General features: G+C 38.7%; 1 protein-coding gene across 1 annotated transcript; it reads right to left on the bottom strand.

Moving 5' to 3' along the window:
• Nucleotides 1–4,246: 4,246 nt before the first annotated feature.
• LOC103853573 (protein ABHD11) lies at nt 4,247–15,479 on the bottom strand. Its single transcript, XM_009130479.3, has 13 exons — nt 15,146–15,479; nt 14,936–15,070; nt 14,816–14,842; nt 14,570–14,660; nt 14,046–14,089; nt 13,827–13,925; nt 13,687–13,744; nt 5,643–5,695; nt 5,461–5,562; nt 5,296–5,361; nt 5,083–5,195; nt 4,826–4,997; nt 4,247–4,734 (listed from the first exon to the last, which is right to left on the bottom strand). The coding sequence occupies exons 1-13, from the start codon at nt 15,269–15,271 to the stop codon at nt 4,666–4,668; spliced, it is 1,155 nt and encodes a 384-aa protein (XP_009128727.1). The 5' UTR covers nt 15,272–15,479; the 3' UTR covers nt 4,247–4,665.
• Nucleotides 15,480–15,739: the final 260 nt, after the last annotated feature.

Genomic DNA, 15,739 nt, shown 5'->3' with positions numbered 1-15,739 from the left:
AAAACACTAAAATGTATTCATCATAATATTCAAGTTAAACAAATTTTTTTTTTTGTAAAGTTTAGGTATTTGGCATACATAGTATATTTACTTTTGAACCAACATTTATAAATACGAAAATGAGGTTAGAATTTTTAACCCCGAAAACCCAAAACCGAATAGACCCAAACCGAATCCAGAGAGCTACCTGAACGCTTACTCCTGGTTGTATCAAACGAAAATTGAAAATTTTTACTTAGCCCAACCATAATATATACATCCATATCAGAAAAAATTGAACAAACTGAAACCTGACACATTGAACTTAAAATCTATTATCGAGTTTGAAAATCCATAAATTTAAAAGAACAGCTCAACTCGATCAAGTCAAAGCCCGAAATACACCCTTTTAACTTCCTAACTTGTCTTTCTCTTCACTTTTCCTTTCCGTCACAAAAATCAATTCAAGAGATTTAGGGTTTACAAGTGGAAATACATGACTAGTGGACGTACGAGACGATGTAGAAAGGGGTAGCAAAGAAATTGAAACCGAAGGGGGTTTTCCAACAACTGTTCCGACCATGACAAAGTGTGCTTTCAAGAGATTTAGGGTTTACAACTGGAAATACATGACTAGTGGATGTACGAGACGATGTAGAAAGGGGTAGCAAAGAAATTGAAACCGAAGGGGTTTTTCCAACAACTGTTCCAACCATAACCTAATTATATAAGCTTTGCCACCATGTTAGAGGCAAAGTGTGCTTTCTTGTGTTTCTAGTTTTACTATTATCAGCTAAATGTTTTTAGGATTTTGATAGATTGGAGTAAGATCCAAAGTTGTATTTGTGATTGGAACTCCATTAATATCTATTTACTATTCTAATGAAGTTTTCTTACCTAATTGTTGTTATGAATTGCTTGGCAATGTCTGAGTAGTTCCATTGTTAGATTTTAGGGTTTAAATAGTTATGAGGGATTAGTCCAAACTATAGATTGCTGAGTTGTGATAATAATCATTAGGATTGTCATTAATTCATGATTCTAGATCAGCTACCTAGAAATTTCCCTAGGATTGTTAGATAAAAACGATAGCTTCATTCTCATCCTGAAACCATTCTAATTGAGCTAAGATTCTTGCTAAGAGTAAGGCGAGAGCTGATCTAGTGAGCTTAATGAGCATCATTTAACCCGCACATAAAACTTAACTAGAAGCGCGTCGATAGATATACATATTGTATAATCGATCGACACTTGCTATTAATCGAACACACTTGTTTGGGTCATTAGATCTAGTTAATAGACAAGTCCAGAAACGTGAGAGCTGGTTGACTTGTTGCTTAATTAGTAGTTGAGCTCTACATTATCATGCATGCAACTCATTAGGCAGCTGTAGGATTATAATTCCAAGTTTCCTGAATAAAAACCCTGAGTATAGCTATTTTCTTTTAAGCACCAGAATCTCAACCAATCAATCGAGCGATTACTTGCTCAACAAAACTGCAAATTTACATTTTAATCATTAAACCATCCAACTTAACAAATCCCATTAGATTTATTAGGTTCCCTAGCTCTTTATGGATTCGATCCCTAAGTACTGCAATTGAACCTATTATTTGAGAGAGTATATTCACTCTTTAGGGTAATTTGAGTGATATCATCTGGCGAATTTCCGAACATGAGTTGAGACTATGATGGTTATTGGTGATAGTTATGAGTGTTTTACCCAACTTTAATTCTTTCTAGAACAATAAAATCAAATCAATCCAGATTTAGAAAGAAAATTTTAAATTATAGTCCAAAATCTTAAAAAAGAAATATATATATTGGATCTAGAAATCAATTTTCTACAACTTTATTTTTAGTGCTTTTACAACTTTAAAATAATTATACATCAACAAAATTTAAAGATAAAGCCACAAAAATTACGGCTTAAATTTTAAAGCAAAAAAAAATCCAAAACAACAATTTCTACCAATCAAGTCATGTAGCTTTTAGTTTTTTTTTTGTTGTTGTTAAATTAAAACTATAATTTTTGTTGTAGATATTATAAGATTCACAAATCTGTTAGAAAAAAATCTAGAGCAATGTTTTCATGCAGTGGAAAAAAAAATAGTATCTACAAAATAAAAATCAACACTTGGTTTTAAGAAAATAAAGCAAAATTTATTGGTAGAATTTTGTGGCTGTAAAATATTTTTGGTTGTCTATAGAACCTAAATCATCCCCAAAGTTAAGACAAGTCTTTTAACGAAGAATTTATGTCAAAATTATACTCGTAAAATTAACAATGGATTAACATTACGAAACACAATTAACAATAAATTAACAATCAAATCAGTCGTCATTATGCATATGTTTGAAATCAATAATATATTCAGTAGATAGAGAATTGTTCTTGCAACATTAGGAATGGTGTGATATAATAATAAGAAGAATGTGTGGTATTCGTTTATTAATGCAGTATTAATCTTATAATTGGAATGTCTTTTAAACAATGATACACCTAGTTAGATATCATAATTCAGAAAAGGTGTTAAATATTGTGGGATGTGAGTTGTGCACCTCTATCAATGCCCGGTTCTGTTCTACGAAAAATCTCATTCAAGATCAAAGCCCATGAAACAAGATCGGTCCAGCTCGCTGAGGAAGTCAAGAACGCCAAAAGCGATGTGACGAACTCGACCCCGTACTCTTGACAAGCGTGCTGACCGGTTAGAGAAGTACAAATGATACAGCAATTCACTTTAAATACCTAGGGAAGAAGCGAACCGAACCCGCGACGCATGAACTATATAACCTTATTCTACCAAAACTGAATATATGATCTCATCACAAAGGTCGACAAGCTGTCTTTTCTCTTATCTGGGATGCCCATTGGCGATAAAAAGACCTTCCACTAACCAAGCAAATGACCGACTTTCCTCCTAATCAAGCAGATAATAGAATTTACTTAGCAATCTCAATATTTGAATGAGCTCGATTCGAACATCGAATTCGTCTCAATTTTGTATCTCCCTTTATTTCGATTTACTTCTAAAATAAATGAGAGAGAGAGAGAGAGAGGATTGCTAGGGCTTTCAGATTTTGGGAGAATCTTCGATTCCATTTTTGTGAATGAGACAAAAGAGAGGGGTAGAGCTTTATTTATAGGAGAGATAAGAGAGAAACCCTAGATTTTTTACTAATGGGCACTTGGGCAGTAGACAAGCATCTCTTTCCTTAAAAAAAAATTAACGGGTCGATTTTGGGATGTTACATATTGGACGGAGGATAAAGGAAAAAGGAATGTGGCAAAAAAACAACTCTTATTTTGCTATCGAAGAGATGGGGATAAAGTCCTTGTCATCACCGGAGCTTCCTCCACCACTGGTGACAGTGCCGTCCCAACGAAAATTTATGAGGCTTAAAACCTGTCAAATAATGTGGCTTTTCAAAAAATGTACCAATGGAATATATATAACTAACTGGTCGTGGAGGGAGATAGACAAATAATTATGAGAGTTTTAATTATTGCATGAGATGAAACACGGCAAATAGCGTTATGAATATGCACAGAGAGGAGCAAATCTGGTCTTGGTGGCAAGTAGAAAGCAAAGACTGAGAGTAGTGAGAAATAATGCCAAAATGATCCGAGCTAACTCCGTCATCATCATCGCTGCTGATCTCATCAATCAAAGAAGATGATTGCCGCCGTTTTATCAAACAAGCCGTCAACGGTTACTGTCGAGGTGAACAACCTATAGCCATTGTCGCAATATTTCACAGCTTTGTTCAATCAGATCAGTTTTGGAAGTGGGTTTCACCTCTTTCCAAATCCTTTTTGAAGACCCCACCCAGCTACCGGAGAGGCCATTGAGGAGACAACAAACCATAAGAGAATAAAGGTCCATCATAAATCCAAGGAAAGTCAAGGCTACCATGACCGCTCAACTCGAAACGTAGGAGAAATCCTGACAGCTAGTTTCGGATTCACGCTGTTCATCAAACTTTCGTTACAATTCATCTAGGATCAGCTATAAAAGTAGAAGAAAAAGGGATTTTGGCTCTTTCTACACTCTATTTTTTTGTTTTTTTCAACACTCTAATAACTCAAACTCTAGATCTTCTACTTCTGTGTAAAAAATCTTATATTCTCTTTCGATCATCTGTGCCATCATTCATACTCAATAAGGGACACATCTATGCTTTCAAATCATATATAAAAGCCAGATTATTCATTTCTTGTTTGGCACGTTATATCAAACCCAAACCCTGACCCTAAGTGAGCTTTAGCTTCAGAACTTTCTCCAATTAAGTGAAAAAAACAATGTAAATGACATAGAATCAAGAATAATGCCGGATGATACAGCTACATATTTTTAATTGTTACTTACGACACCCAAAACATTACAAGGACACAATGCTGATGAGTATACTATTGTATATGTCAGACGTGATTAAGACTTAACTTCTTCACAAGTATATATCAAACAGGAAATGGTAGAGCACCTCGTTTACACGTGCGCCAGCAGCTCTGACATCGGCAACAGTTGGCTCAAAAGTTGCTTCGCTAGGAGTGTGCTAGCACAGATGAATATTCTGTAGATTACTAAAGGGAAGGAAGAGGTGTGCTTCAAAGCATCCGTAAAGCAAAGAAGATGGTACAGCACATCGGTCGAAAAGGCAGAACTTAGAGCGTTTGCACCTCTAGGCTCTGAGAACCTGGAATGAAGATGACAAGATCCTGAAGAGGCCATCCGGGTTGTCCGTGTGAACCTGAAAGAACACAACCCAAAGACCGGTTTATCAGTTAGGTAATAGGCACCAGAAAGAAAGATGAAGCACAGGTCTAGTTAGTTAGTTTTACCCAGTGACCGGCATCTTCCAGGACATGCATTTCTACGCCGCCACCTTCTTCAGAGGCGAGCTCTTCAGCGGCGTGGATTCGTTGAAGGTCTTCTAGGGCCCAACGGTGCAAGCTTCTTTCCGCTTTAAGAAAATTCACATGTACTCCTCTTGGCAGGTTCTCAACAAAGTTCCTTTTATTTTGTGAAAGCAATATTTGCCAGTTTGAGTATAGATAGTATAACACAAGTTTGGTCCACTAAACAAAAGGAGACTTACCAAAGATTTGTTTCTTCGTAGGACTGATAAAGTTGGGAGATCCCGTCCAAGTCAAATGTCCACGAGAAGCTAGAGCACAATGGTCCAGTAGGTCTCAGATTGGTAACAACCCACTGCACACAATACACCAAGTTTGTAGCAATCCAACAAGTATTAACAGAATCATGTTGACAGATGATAGAATATGATGAGGTGAAACGGATATTGTCATACCTGTGATACATCATTCGAAAACCCTTCTTTGATAAGAGCGTTTAAAATTTCTCGCTTTGATGAGACCTTAAACCAAACACAACCGATGTTCATTAGCATATAATTTCTACATCTTTTTGTTTAAGAAAAATAATAATCAACAGATAAAGAAATATTGCAGGTTACCACTTTAGGCAATGTACGTAGAAATGATATAAGCTCTCGTGGATGATCCTCTCCATCTCCTCCTGCACGAACCTTTCCAGGAGTGGCATCCAACACCCAAGCCTATAACACGAATAAAATTCAGGAAAATTAGTGTAAATCCTAACAAGGGTCGTTAAGATATAGACTAAAAAGAGACTTACTCGGACTGGTCGAGGAAGAGGCTTAGCTGCTTGTTCCACCATGCTTAAAACAACTACACAGAAAAGATTGATTAGCTTAACACGTAAGAGTAAAATAATCTGGATGAGAATTTTTGGCTCTGATACCATTATAAACCTAGCAGTAAATGGTCCGTCGTGTTGACAAAGTCTTATTGACAAACGAGGGTATGGTAATTTCTAAGTATTGGGAGCAATCTGGGCATTACTCTAGCCTAGCTCAACCACCGTTAGGAAATTACCTCCCCACGAAAATCGTGTTGACAGTGTCCTATTGACAAAACCGCTTATGCTTAATTAATGCAACGGACAGAATCGGGACTTGCGATCGAAGATAGAAATCAAAGCTTATCAAAGTTCTGGAAAACTTGGGAGTTTAGAAGAACATTGGAGAGAAAATATAGAGAGAGGTTTTTATGAAATTATTAGATGATATTTCACAAAGGGGGTACACACATATTTATAGTACAAGATAATGCGATGATATAAGCGCTTACCTCAGCGATTACATCACACTCTATTAGCGATTACATCATCGCTTACATCATTATTCATTATACTTATTTTATATAATAAAACACACTTATCTTACATAATTATACATTGCAAACAACTTGCTTAGTGGTCCATTTCGAACTCGATGATGTGTTTCTCACAACATCCGTAGTGATCGTCTGGACATTCGAACACATCTCCTGGATATTCGTACACATTCTCTGGCTCTTTCTCTTGAGGCTGCTGTGAGTCGTCGTTGATATCAATGTTGAACATTCTTCCAACCTCATCGATGTTCATAGAGTCGTCTGGGAGCTGGGCGTCTTGAAAGTATTCTGGCAGGCATTCTTGGGACTCAGAGTTACGTTTCTCTTTCTTCTGCGCACGTTTAACCACTTGTGGTTTGTCACTCTTATCCAAGTAGAATTGCAGATCTTTGTCGAGACTCATTTGGTAGTCTATTGGGTAAGAGAACCAGTTTGGGACGAAGAGAATGGGAAATGATTGTGTGGCACTGTTGAGGCGGAACACATGAGTTTGAAAGTCTTCAAATGGCTTGTTGTCGTTGAGGTTGAAATCTGGTATGACTCCTCGTTGGTAGTCATTGTGGTGAATGAGAGTAGGCAGTGCGTGGACTTTGCCGGTTTTTTTGTTGACTTGAACAGGGCGGTGGAAGAAGTATATTGTGTGAGGGTTGAAGAAAGGGTTGAGACCTCCTTGACTTTTTAACTTCTTAAATGATAAGCTTGTTGCTTTCGCTGATTTCCTTAACTTACCGTTCCAGGCAGATAATGGCGCAAACCAGGTCAGAAATGTCGCAAGACATTCCTTGTGACCTCGTTGAGAGTTGGTGAGTTGCATGTTGATATACTGATATAACCACTGAATATCAAAGGTTATGCCAATAGTGTAGATCGAGCAGAAGTACCAGAGAAAACAGAGAACTTCTTCTGGTAAGTAAGTATTTTCAATTCTGTAGAGATGAGCGAACGGGTAGTCCGGGTGATTTCCCATAGGTGAAATAAGATGATTATGGGATCCGTATCTTGACATGATGATGGATTGATAGAAGAAAATCTTGTTGCGGAGGTGCTTCTGTAGGGTTTCTCTGTCGATAAGCGAATGAGGATCGTCGGGCATGTTTGAGGCGAAATCATAGTAACTTTTTGTGGAAGAGCTCTCCATTATTTGTATTTCTTTTACTGGACTTCTACTAAGCATATCTGCAAGAGTATTCTTTGAGCCTTTTAAATAGACGGATTCGAAGTCGTACTTTGAGAACCATTCGCTCCATCGTAATAATTGCTGATGTGGGACCATCTTCTGTTTGAATTGTAACATCTTCGGGAAGGATGACATGTCTATTTCGATGCGAAATCGGTGTCCTATCAGATGGAACTCGAACTTCTCGATGCTTTTTTTTACGGCCAGTATTTCTTTGAAAGTAGAGTAATAATGCATCTCGGAATCTTTAAAGCGTCCACTTTTATATCCGCAGATTTGACGTTTTCCATTTATTTCTTTGAATAAAATGGCTCCCCAATATTTGTCACTCGCGTCAGTCTGTAAAATGCGTGTTCTAGTAGAGGGAATCTTTAAAGGCGGTAGCTTCTGCACCTCTATTTTCAGGCTTCTGACAGCTTCAGTTTATCGGTTTGTCCATTGTGGTGGAGTCTTCGTCACCATTTTCTGTAGCGGCCTTGTCAGTTGCGAAAGTTGCGGGATACAGCCGCTAACATAATTGATTACACCGAGGAATTGTTGGACTTGTCGCTTTGTGAGATTTTCGTCGGGAAAATCTAATAGCGTTGTAGCCAGATGGACCTGAGGTGTAAAGTTGCCATCTGTGATTTGCATTCCAAGGAAGTCGATTCTGGACTGGGCTATGACCATTTTTCGGGCCGAAAGCATGATTCCATATTGAATGACAATGCTTTGAAATTGCTGAAGAAGCTGAATGTGCTCGGTTTCGGTAGACAAGAACAGCAATATGTCATCAATATAAATTAAGGCCGTATGAAGTAGAGGCTTGAATATACGAAGCATCGCTTGCTGGAACAATGATGGTGCGGTCTTGAGTCCGAAAGGTAAGACGTTCCACTGAAGATGACGATTAGGAAGACAGAACGCAGTTTTGTATCTTTCTTCAGGATGAACACCAAGTTGCCAGAATCCCGATTTAAGATCAAATTTTGAGAAAATAGTTGCCCCTTGAAGATGTTGAAGAAGCGCCATTTTTTTTTGGTAGCAGAAATTTGATGTCTTGTAGATACTGATTCAGCGGTTTGTTGTCGATAACTAGTCTTAGCTTCCCTCTTGCTTGTTCTGCACGATTATTAACGTAAAAAGCTTTGCATTCCCATGGTGAGTTGGTTGCAGAGACTACTTCTTGTTGTACTATCTGGTCGCATTCTTCATTCGCTTGTTGCAGTAGGGTTGGTGGCATTCCTGCATGACTTGCTTTAGTTGGGGTGGTTTGTATATTTTCTTTGAATGGCAAAGAAACAAAGAACTCCGAGTTTAACCACAGCGGGTTATTGCATTTTTGGAGGAATTCTGTATGAGAGTCTGCACAAGAAATCTACGTCAACTTGTCCTTGATCTTTGTAAATTCTTGAGAGATCAATCCTTCAATTGCGAAAAGTCGTGGAATTGACGTGAATGCTTTGAAGAGACTTTTCCATTTTAATCCGTGCGGTTCGATAGAGATATCGAATTTTTTCTTGAAGGCATAATATGAATCTCATCCCAGTATTAGATCTTTTCCAGGTGCTGCAGAGCCAAGGACTTCTGTAGTAATATGACAACCGGGGAAAAGCTCGATTCTGATAGGTTTTGACTTGAGCTTTATTGTCAGTGAACCTTAGTTAGCGACTCAAAATTCTTGCTGATGAGGTAGCCACATCGACGGAGAAAGAATCTTGGGATTAATAACCGTTGTGTGGGCTCCGGTGTCTATGAATGCAATGGCGCGAACCGGGTCTTCTTGACCAGATGGGTCGAAAATCATCTATGTTAATTAGGAGTTTGTATGTTGTCATGTCGCGGTATTTTTGTAATTTTGAAGCAGCAATCATTTTCTTCTTCGGCCGATGAGTCAGAAGAGTTGTCATAATCTGAGTAACCACAAATAGCATCATTGTCGTCACTATCATAGGATAGAACTGATTCTAAATCGTGGCCTTCGAGATCAATATCTGGTGCTATTTCAGATATTGTATTGATTAAGTACTGCTTCTTTTTAGCTGACTCGTTCGGACAGTTTTTTGCAAAATATCCTTCCTTTCGACATAGAAAGCATTTTGTTGATTTCCTTAAGCCTCGTTTCTTCCGAAAGAATCTCTTGCGTCTGAATCTTTTGGAGCGCTTGGAGAATCGTCTTTTGAATCTTCGATGTTTTTCTTGTGGGTCGCACGAACAAGAATTCTTGGACTTAGAACACTTGATTGATAGATCCGGTCGGGAACATATCTTTGATAGTTGCTTTGACCTATTCATAAACTCCGTCCAGAATTCTTTTTGTTTGCAGAGTTTATCCAGCGTTCTGAATACATATTGCTGCATTTGTCCAATGGAAATTTCTTCTATTGTTTGTCCTTGATCTCTGATGTATAGCTTAGTCTGCTGACTAAGATAGTCGTCGATGGAGGAGAGGTATACGTGCTTCAGGCTCGGATTGTTCTAAGTCCAAGAAATCTTGTTCGTGCGACCCACAAGAAAAACATCGAAGATTCAAAAGACGATTCTCCAAGCGCTCGGACAGATTCAGACGCAAGAGATTCTTTCGGAAGAAACGAGGCTTAAGGAAATCAACAAAATGCTTTCTATGTCGAAAGAAAGGACATTTTGCAAAAAACTGTCCGAACAAGTCAGCTAAAAAGAAGCAGTACTTAATCAATTCAATATCTGAAATAGCACCAGATATTGATCTCGAAAGCCAAGATTTAGAATCAGTTCTATCCTATTATAGTGACGACAACGATGCTATTTGTGGTTATTCAGATTATGACAACTCTTCTGACTCATCTGCCGAAGAAGAAAATGATTCCTGCTTCAAAATTACAAAAATGCCGCGACATGACGACATATAAACTCCTCACTTACCAGTGATGATTTTCGACCCATCTGGTCAAGAAGACCTGGTTCGCGCCATTGCATTCATAGACACCGGATCCCACAACGATTATTAATCCCAAGATTCTTTCTCCATCGATGTGGCTACCTCATCAGCAAGAATTTCGAGTCGCTAACTCAGGTTCACTGACAATAAAGCTCAAGTCAAAACCTATCAGAATCGAGCTTTTCCCCGGTTGTTATAGTACTACGGAAGTCCTTGGCTCTACAGCACATGGAAAAGATCTAATACTGGGATGGGATTCATATTATGCCTTTAAGAAAAAATTTGATATCTCTATCGAACCGCACGGATTAAAATGGAAAAGTCTCTTCAAAGCATTCACGTCAATTCCACGACTTTTCGCAATTGAAGGATTGATCTCTCAAGAATTTACAAAGATCAAGGACAAGTTGACGGAGATTTCTTGTGCAGACTCTCATACAGAATTCCTACAGAAATGCAATAACCCGCTGTGGTTAAACTCGGAGTTCTTTGTTTTTTTGCCATTCAAAGAAAATATACAAACCACCCCAACTAAAGCAAGTCATGCAGGAATGCCACCAACCCTACTGTTACAAGCGAGTGAAGAATGCGACCAGCTAGTACAACAAGGAGTAGTCTCTGCAACCAACTCGCCATGGGCATGCAAAGCTTTTTACGTTAATAATCGTGCAGAACAAGCAAGAGGGAAGCTAAGACTAGTTATCGACTACAAACCGCTGAATCAGTATCTACAAGACATCAAATTTCCGCTACCAAACAAAATGACGCTTCTTCAACATCTTCAAGGGGAAACTATTTTCTCAAAATTTGATCTTAAGTCGGGATTCTGGCAACTTGGTGTTCATCCTGAAGAAAGATACAAAACTGCATTCTGTCTTCCTAATCGTCATCTTCAGTGGAACGCCTTACCTTTCGGACTCAAGACCGCACCATCATTATTCCAGCAAGCGATGCTTCGTATATTCAAGCCTCTACTTCATACGGCCTTAATTTATATTGATGACATACTGTTGTTCTTGTCTACCGAAACCGAGCACAGTCAGCTTCTTCAGCAATTTCAAAGCATTGTCATTCAATATGGAATCATGCTTTCGGCCCGAAAAATGGTCATAGCCCAGTCCAGAATCGACTTCCTTGGAATGCAAATCACAGATGGCAACTTTACACCTCAGGCCCATCTGGCTACAACGCTATTAGATTTTCCCGACGAAAATCTCACAAAGCGACAAGTCCAACAATTCCTCGGTGTAATCAATTATGTTAGCGGCTTTATCCCGCAACTTTCGCAACTGACAAGGCCGCTACAGAAAATGCTGACGAAGAATCCACCACAATGGACAAACCGACAAACTGAAGCTGTCAGAAGCCTGAAAATAGAGGTGCAGAAGCTACCGCCTTTAAAGATTCCCTCTACTAGAACACGCATTTTACAGACTGACGCGAGTGACAAATATTGGGGAGCCATTTTATTCAAAGAAATAAATGGAAAACATCATATCTGCGGATATAAAAGTGGACGCTTTAAAGATTCCGAGATGCATTATCACTCTACTTTCAAAGAAATACTAGCCATCAAAAAAGCCATCGAGAAGTTCGAGCTCCATCTGATAGGACACCGATTTCGCATCGAAATGGACATGTCATCCTTCCCGAAGATGTTACAATTCAAACAGAAAATAGTCCCACATCAGCAATTATTACGATGGAGCGAATGGTTCTCAAAGTACGACTTCGAATCCGTCTATTTAAAAGGCTCAAAGAATACTCTCGCAGATATGCTTAGTAGAAGTCCGGTAAAAGAAATACAAATAATGGAGAGCTCTTCCACAAAAAGTTACTATGACTTCGCCTCAAACATGTCCGACGATGCTCATTCGCTTATCGACAGAGAAACCCTACAGGAGCACATCCGCAACAAGATTTTCTTCTATCAATCCATCATCATGTCAAGTTACGGATCCCATAATCATCTTATTTAACCTATGGGAATTCACCCGGACTACCCGTTCGCTCATCTCTATAGAATCGAAAACGCTTACTTACCAGAAGAAGTTCTCTGTTTTCTCTGGTACCTCTGCTCGATCTACACTATTGGCATAACCTTTGATATTCAATGGTTATATCAGTATATCAACATGCAACTCACCAACTCTAAACGAGGTCACAAGGAATGTCTTGCGACATTTCTGACCTGGTTCGCGCCATTATTTTCCTGGAACGGTAAGCTAAGGAAATCAGCGAAAGCAACAGGCTTATCATTTAAGAAGTCAAAAAGTCAAGGAGGTCTCAACCCTTTCTTCAACCCTCACACAATATACTTCTTCCACCGCCCTGTTCAAGTCAACAAAAAAAACCGGCAAAGTCCACGCACTGCCTACTCTCATTCACCACAATGACTACCAACGAGGAGTCAGACCAGATTTCAACCTCAACGACAACAAGCCATTTGAAGACTTTCAAACTCATGCGTTCCGCCTCAACAGTGCCACACAATCATTTCCCATTCCCTTCGTCCCAAACTGGTTCTATTACCCAATAGACTACCAAATGAGTCTCGACGAAGATTTGCAATTCTACTTGGATAAGAGTGACAAACCACAAGTGGTTAAACGTGCGCAAAAGAAAGAGAAACGTAACTCTGAGTCCCAAGAATGCCCGCCAGAATACTTTCAAGACGCCCAGCTCCCAGACGACTCTATGAACATCGATGAGGTTGGAAGAATGTTCAACATTGATATCAACGACGACTCACAACAGCCTCAAGAGAAAGAGCCAGAGAATGTGTACGAATATCCAGGAGACGTGTTCGAATGTCCAGACGATCACTACGGATGTTGTGAGAAACACATCATCGAGTTCGAAATGGACCACTAAGCAAGTTGTCTGCAATGTATAATTATGTAAAATAAGTGTGTTTTATTATGTAAAATAAGTATAATGAATAATGATGTAAGCGATGATGTAATCGCTACAAGAGTGTGATGTAAGCGATGATGTAATCGCTGAGGTAAGCGCTTATGTCAGCGTCTTATCTTGTAATATAAATATGTGTGTACCCCCTTTGTGAAATATCATCTAATAATTTCATAAAAACCTCTCTATATTTTCTCTCCAATATTCTTCTAAACTCCCAAGTTTTCCAGAACTTATCTTATCTTTGATAAGCTTTGATTTCTATCTTCGATTACAAGTCCCGATTCTGTCCGTTGAATTAATTAGCATAAGCGGTTCTGTCAATACGACACTGTCAACACGATTTTCGTGGGGAGGTAATTTTCTAACGGTGGTTGAGCTAGGCTAGAGTAATGTCCAGATTGCTTCCAATACTTGGAAATTACCATACCCTCGTTTGTCAACGAGACTTTGTCAACACGACGGACCGTTTACTGCTAGGCTTATAATTTAAGTCACCTTTCCCTCCAAAGCTGTGACCAACAAGGACCCGAGGTGTTAACCTCAACTGACCAACCTAAAAAGAAGAGAACATGAATATCAGAGATATTCATTTTCAGGATTAATCGAATATAACGTGGCCTGGGAAAAAAATTTACAAGTTTTAGAACATCAGAAGCAGTTGTAGCAACAGAGTTTGGACCTCTCTTCTTGAGAGACGCTGAATCCCCATGGCAACGCAAGTCTACCAGGAGAAACTGTGATTAACAGGAGCAGGTTATTTATTTTTATTTATTTTTTTGGCATCGGAGCAGGTTAGTTATTACAAGCCAGTTAGTGTGTATAGGTTTTTTAGTGCACTTGTGGTGAACAAATACCTGCCAAGTTGGGAACTCATGAGCCAATCTTCGAGCAAAAGTGCCTATACCAGGACCCAAAAAAAAACAAAATCTGTTGTTCAAACACAAAATTTTAAAAATACTATAAAATCCAGTGTTATTGAATTTGTCATTTAATAGAAATCTACTGTTATTGAGTAAAATTTAAATTACAGATTGTAGAGTGGTTTGAGAGGAGTTTTCTTAGTTACAAAAAATAAAAATTTAAATCTCTTGGTTTTAGATTCTAGAGTGGTTTAATAAAAATCACACCAAATTTTCAAATTCACCTAAAATCATCTAAAAACTCATTAAAAATCAAATAAATGCAGACTCCTAGTTGAATACACCCCTAAAAATGTTAAGAAGACATAACTATCCTTTTGGAACAAAGAGCGTGACTGACTAAACAATCCTGATGATCTATTTGCACGTGAAGAGATTCTTGTACTGGTTTCATCATTTCTCAAATCAGATTAAAGAAACTAAATGCACGATTTTACTAGCAGTCCCACAGTACTGACCCCAGTTTTTGCCGCTGCCTAAAATTCCATGTAGAAGAACAGCAGTAGGTGTATCTGGAACAGACTTGTCCTCCTTCCATGTCCACTTCACCTGCGTGTGGTATCATTATATCAGTCCACAAAACCACACAAGAATCTCTCGAAACTTAACTATCTATAAGCTTCTATTGGCTCAGCTTAAACACCGAGATTATTATATTCTCCAATAACAAAAAATTCAACAAAAGGGCTCTCAGATTAACTTACAAGAGCCCCCTGAACAAGATCGTACGCCTGCAAAAAAAATGGCACAAGAAAAAACAATTATCAGAGGCCAGGATAAGAAATATTTTGTAGCAGAAAAGGATAAGAAATCAAAGCATATACCAGGATCCGAGGAGGGTCGACAACATTTTGGCCCGTGGATTGTCTTTCGTCGACTAATGTCATACAGATAGTTGTTCCTCTTGACTTACGGTTGCCATGTACCAATTCCAACCGATGAGTACTTAATCTGTCACTCTTTTTTTCAAGTAGAGAGCAAAAAGTTAAGGATTTTAACTGATTGATAAAAGAAAAGAAGAAGTTGACCAAAACCTGAGAGTGTGGCCCAGTTCTGCCGAAATTAAGAGAGGCGAATGCTGGTAAAGCACATGTCTTTAGTTGAGACCTCAATCCACATCCACCGCTAGAGCTAGCCGTGGAGCACGAGACCGCCGACATTACGACAGATCAAATTGGAAAACGACGAGAGTTTCCAGGAGAGCAAAGACGTACAAGGATGAAGAAGTATAAGAGGCGTAGAAACCCAAGGCAATGTGGTGGCTTCTCCTCCTCTTGGCCTCTCCGTCGCCTTGCCTTTTTATCCTTCGCCGTTCGTTTTGTTGCCTTACACTGGGAATGACATATTTACCCCTTCTGTCGGCTTTTCATAGAGATCCACTTGGCTTGTGAGGTTAGAAAACTTAGATGCAGTGCAATCTTTAATTGTTAAGGTGTTAATCCCCAAAAATAGAATCAGCTAGACTGTTTAACACTAATTTGTTATTCTGTTATAAATTATGAAATGATGTCATCAGCACAGCACTTGTCGACAGCAAGGTGAAAATATAATTTTTCTTTCTTGAGTACACCGCCTGAGTTCTCTGTTGGAACTCTGTTTTACAAAGAATATATAAGCTGATGTTTTCT

This window comes from Brassica rapa, chromosome A02, assembly GCF_000309985.2.
Source record: "Brassica rapa cultivar Chiifu-401-42 chromosome A02, CAAS_Brap_v3.01, whole genome shotgun sequence".
Lineage (NCBI taxonomy): Eukaryota > Viridiplantae > Streptophyta > Magnoliopsida > Brassicales > Brassicaceae > Brassica > Brassica rapa.
This window is presented reverse-complemented; position numbering and strand designations above follow the sequence as displayed.

Bases quoted from the DNA above. Each gene is read 5' to 3' on its own strand.
- LOC103853573 (XM_009130479.3), bottom strand. From the start codon at position 15,271: ATGTCGGCGGTCTCGTGCTCCACGGCTAGCTCTAGCGGTGGATGTGGA. The intron at 15,071-15,145 runs GTTTTGGTCAAC...CTTGAAAAAAAG, and splicing joins GAACTGGGCCACACTCTCAG to AGTGACAGATTAAGTACTCA. The intron at 13,926-14,045 runs GTATTTGTTCAC...TGTTAATCACAG, and splicing joins ATGAGTTCCCAACTTGGCAG to TTTCTCCTGGTAGACTTGCG.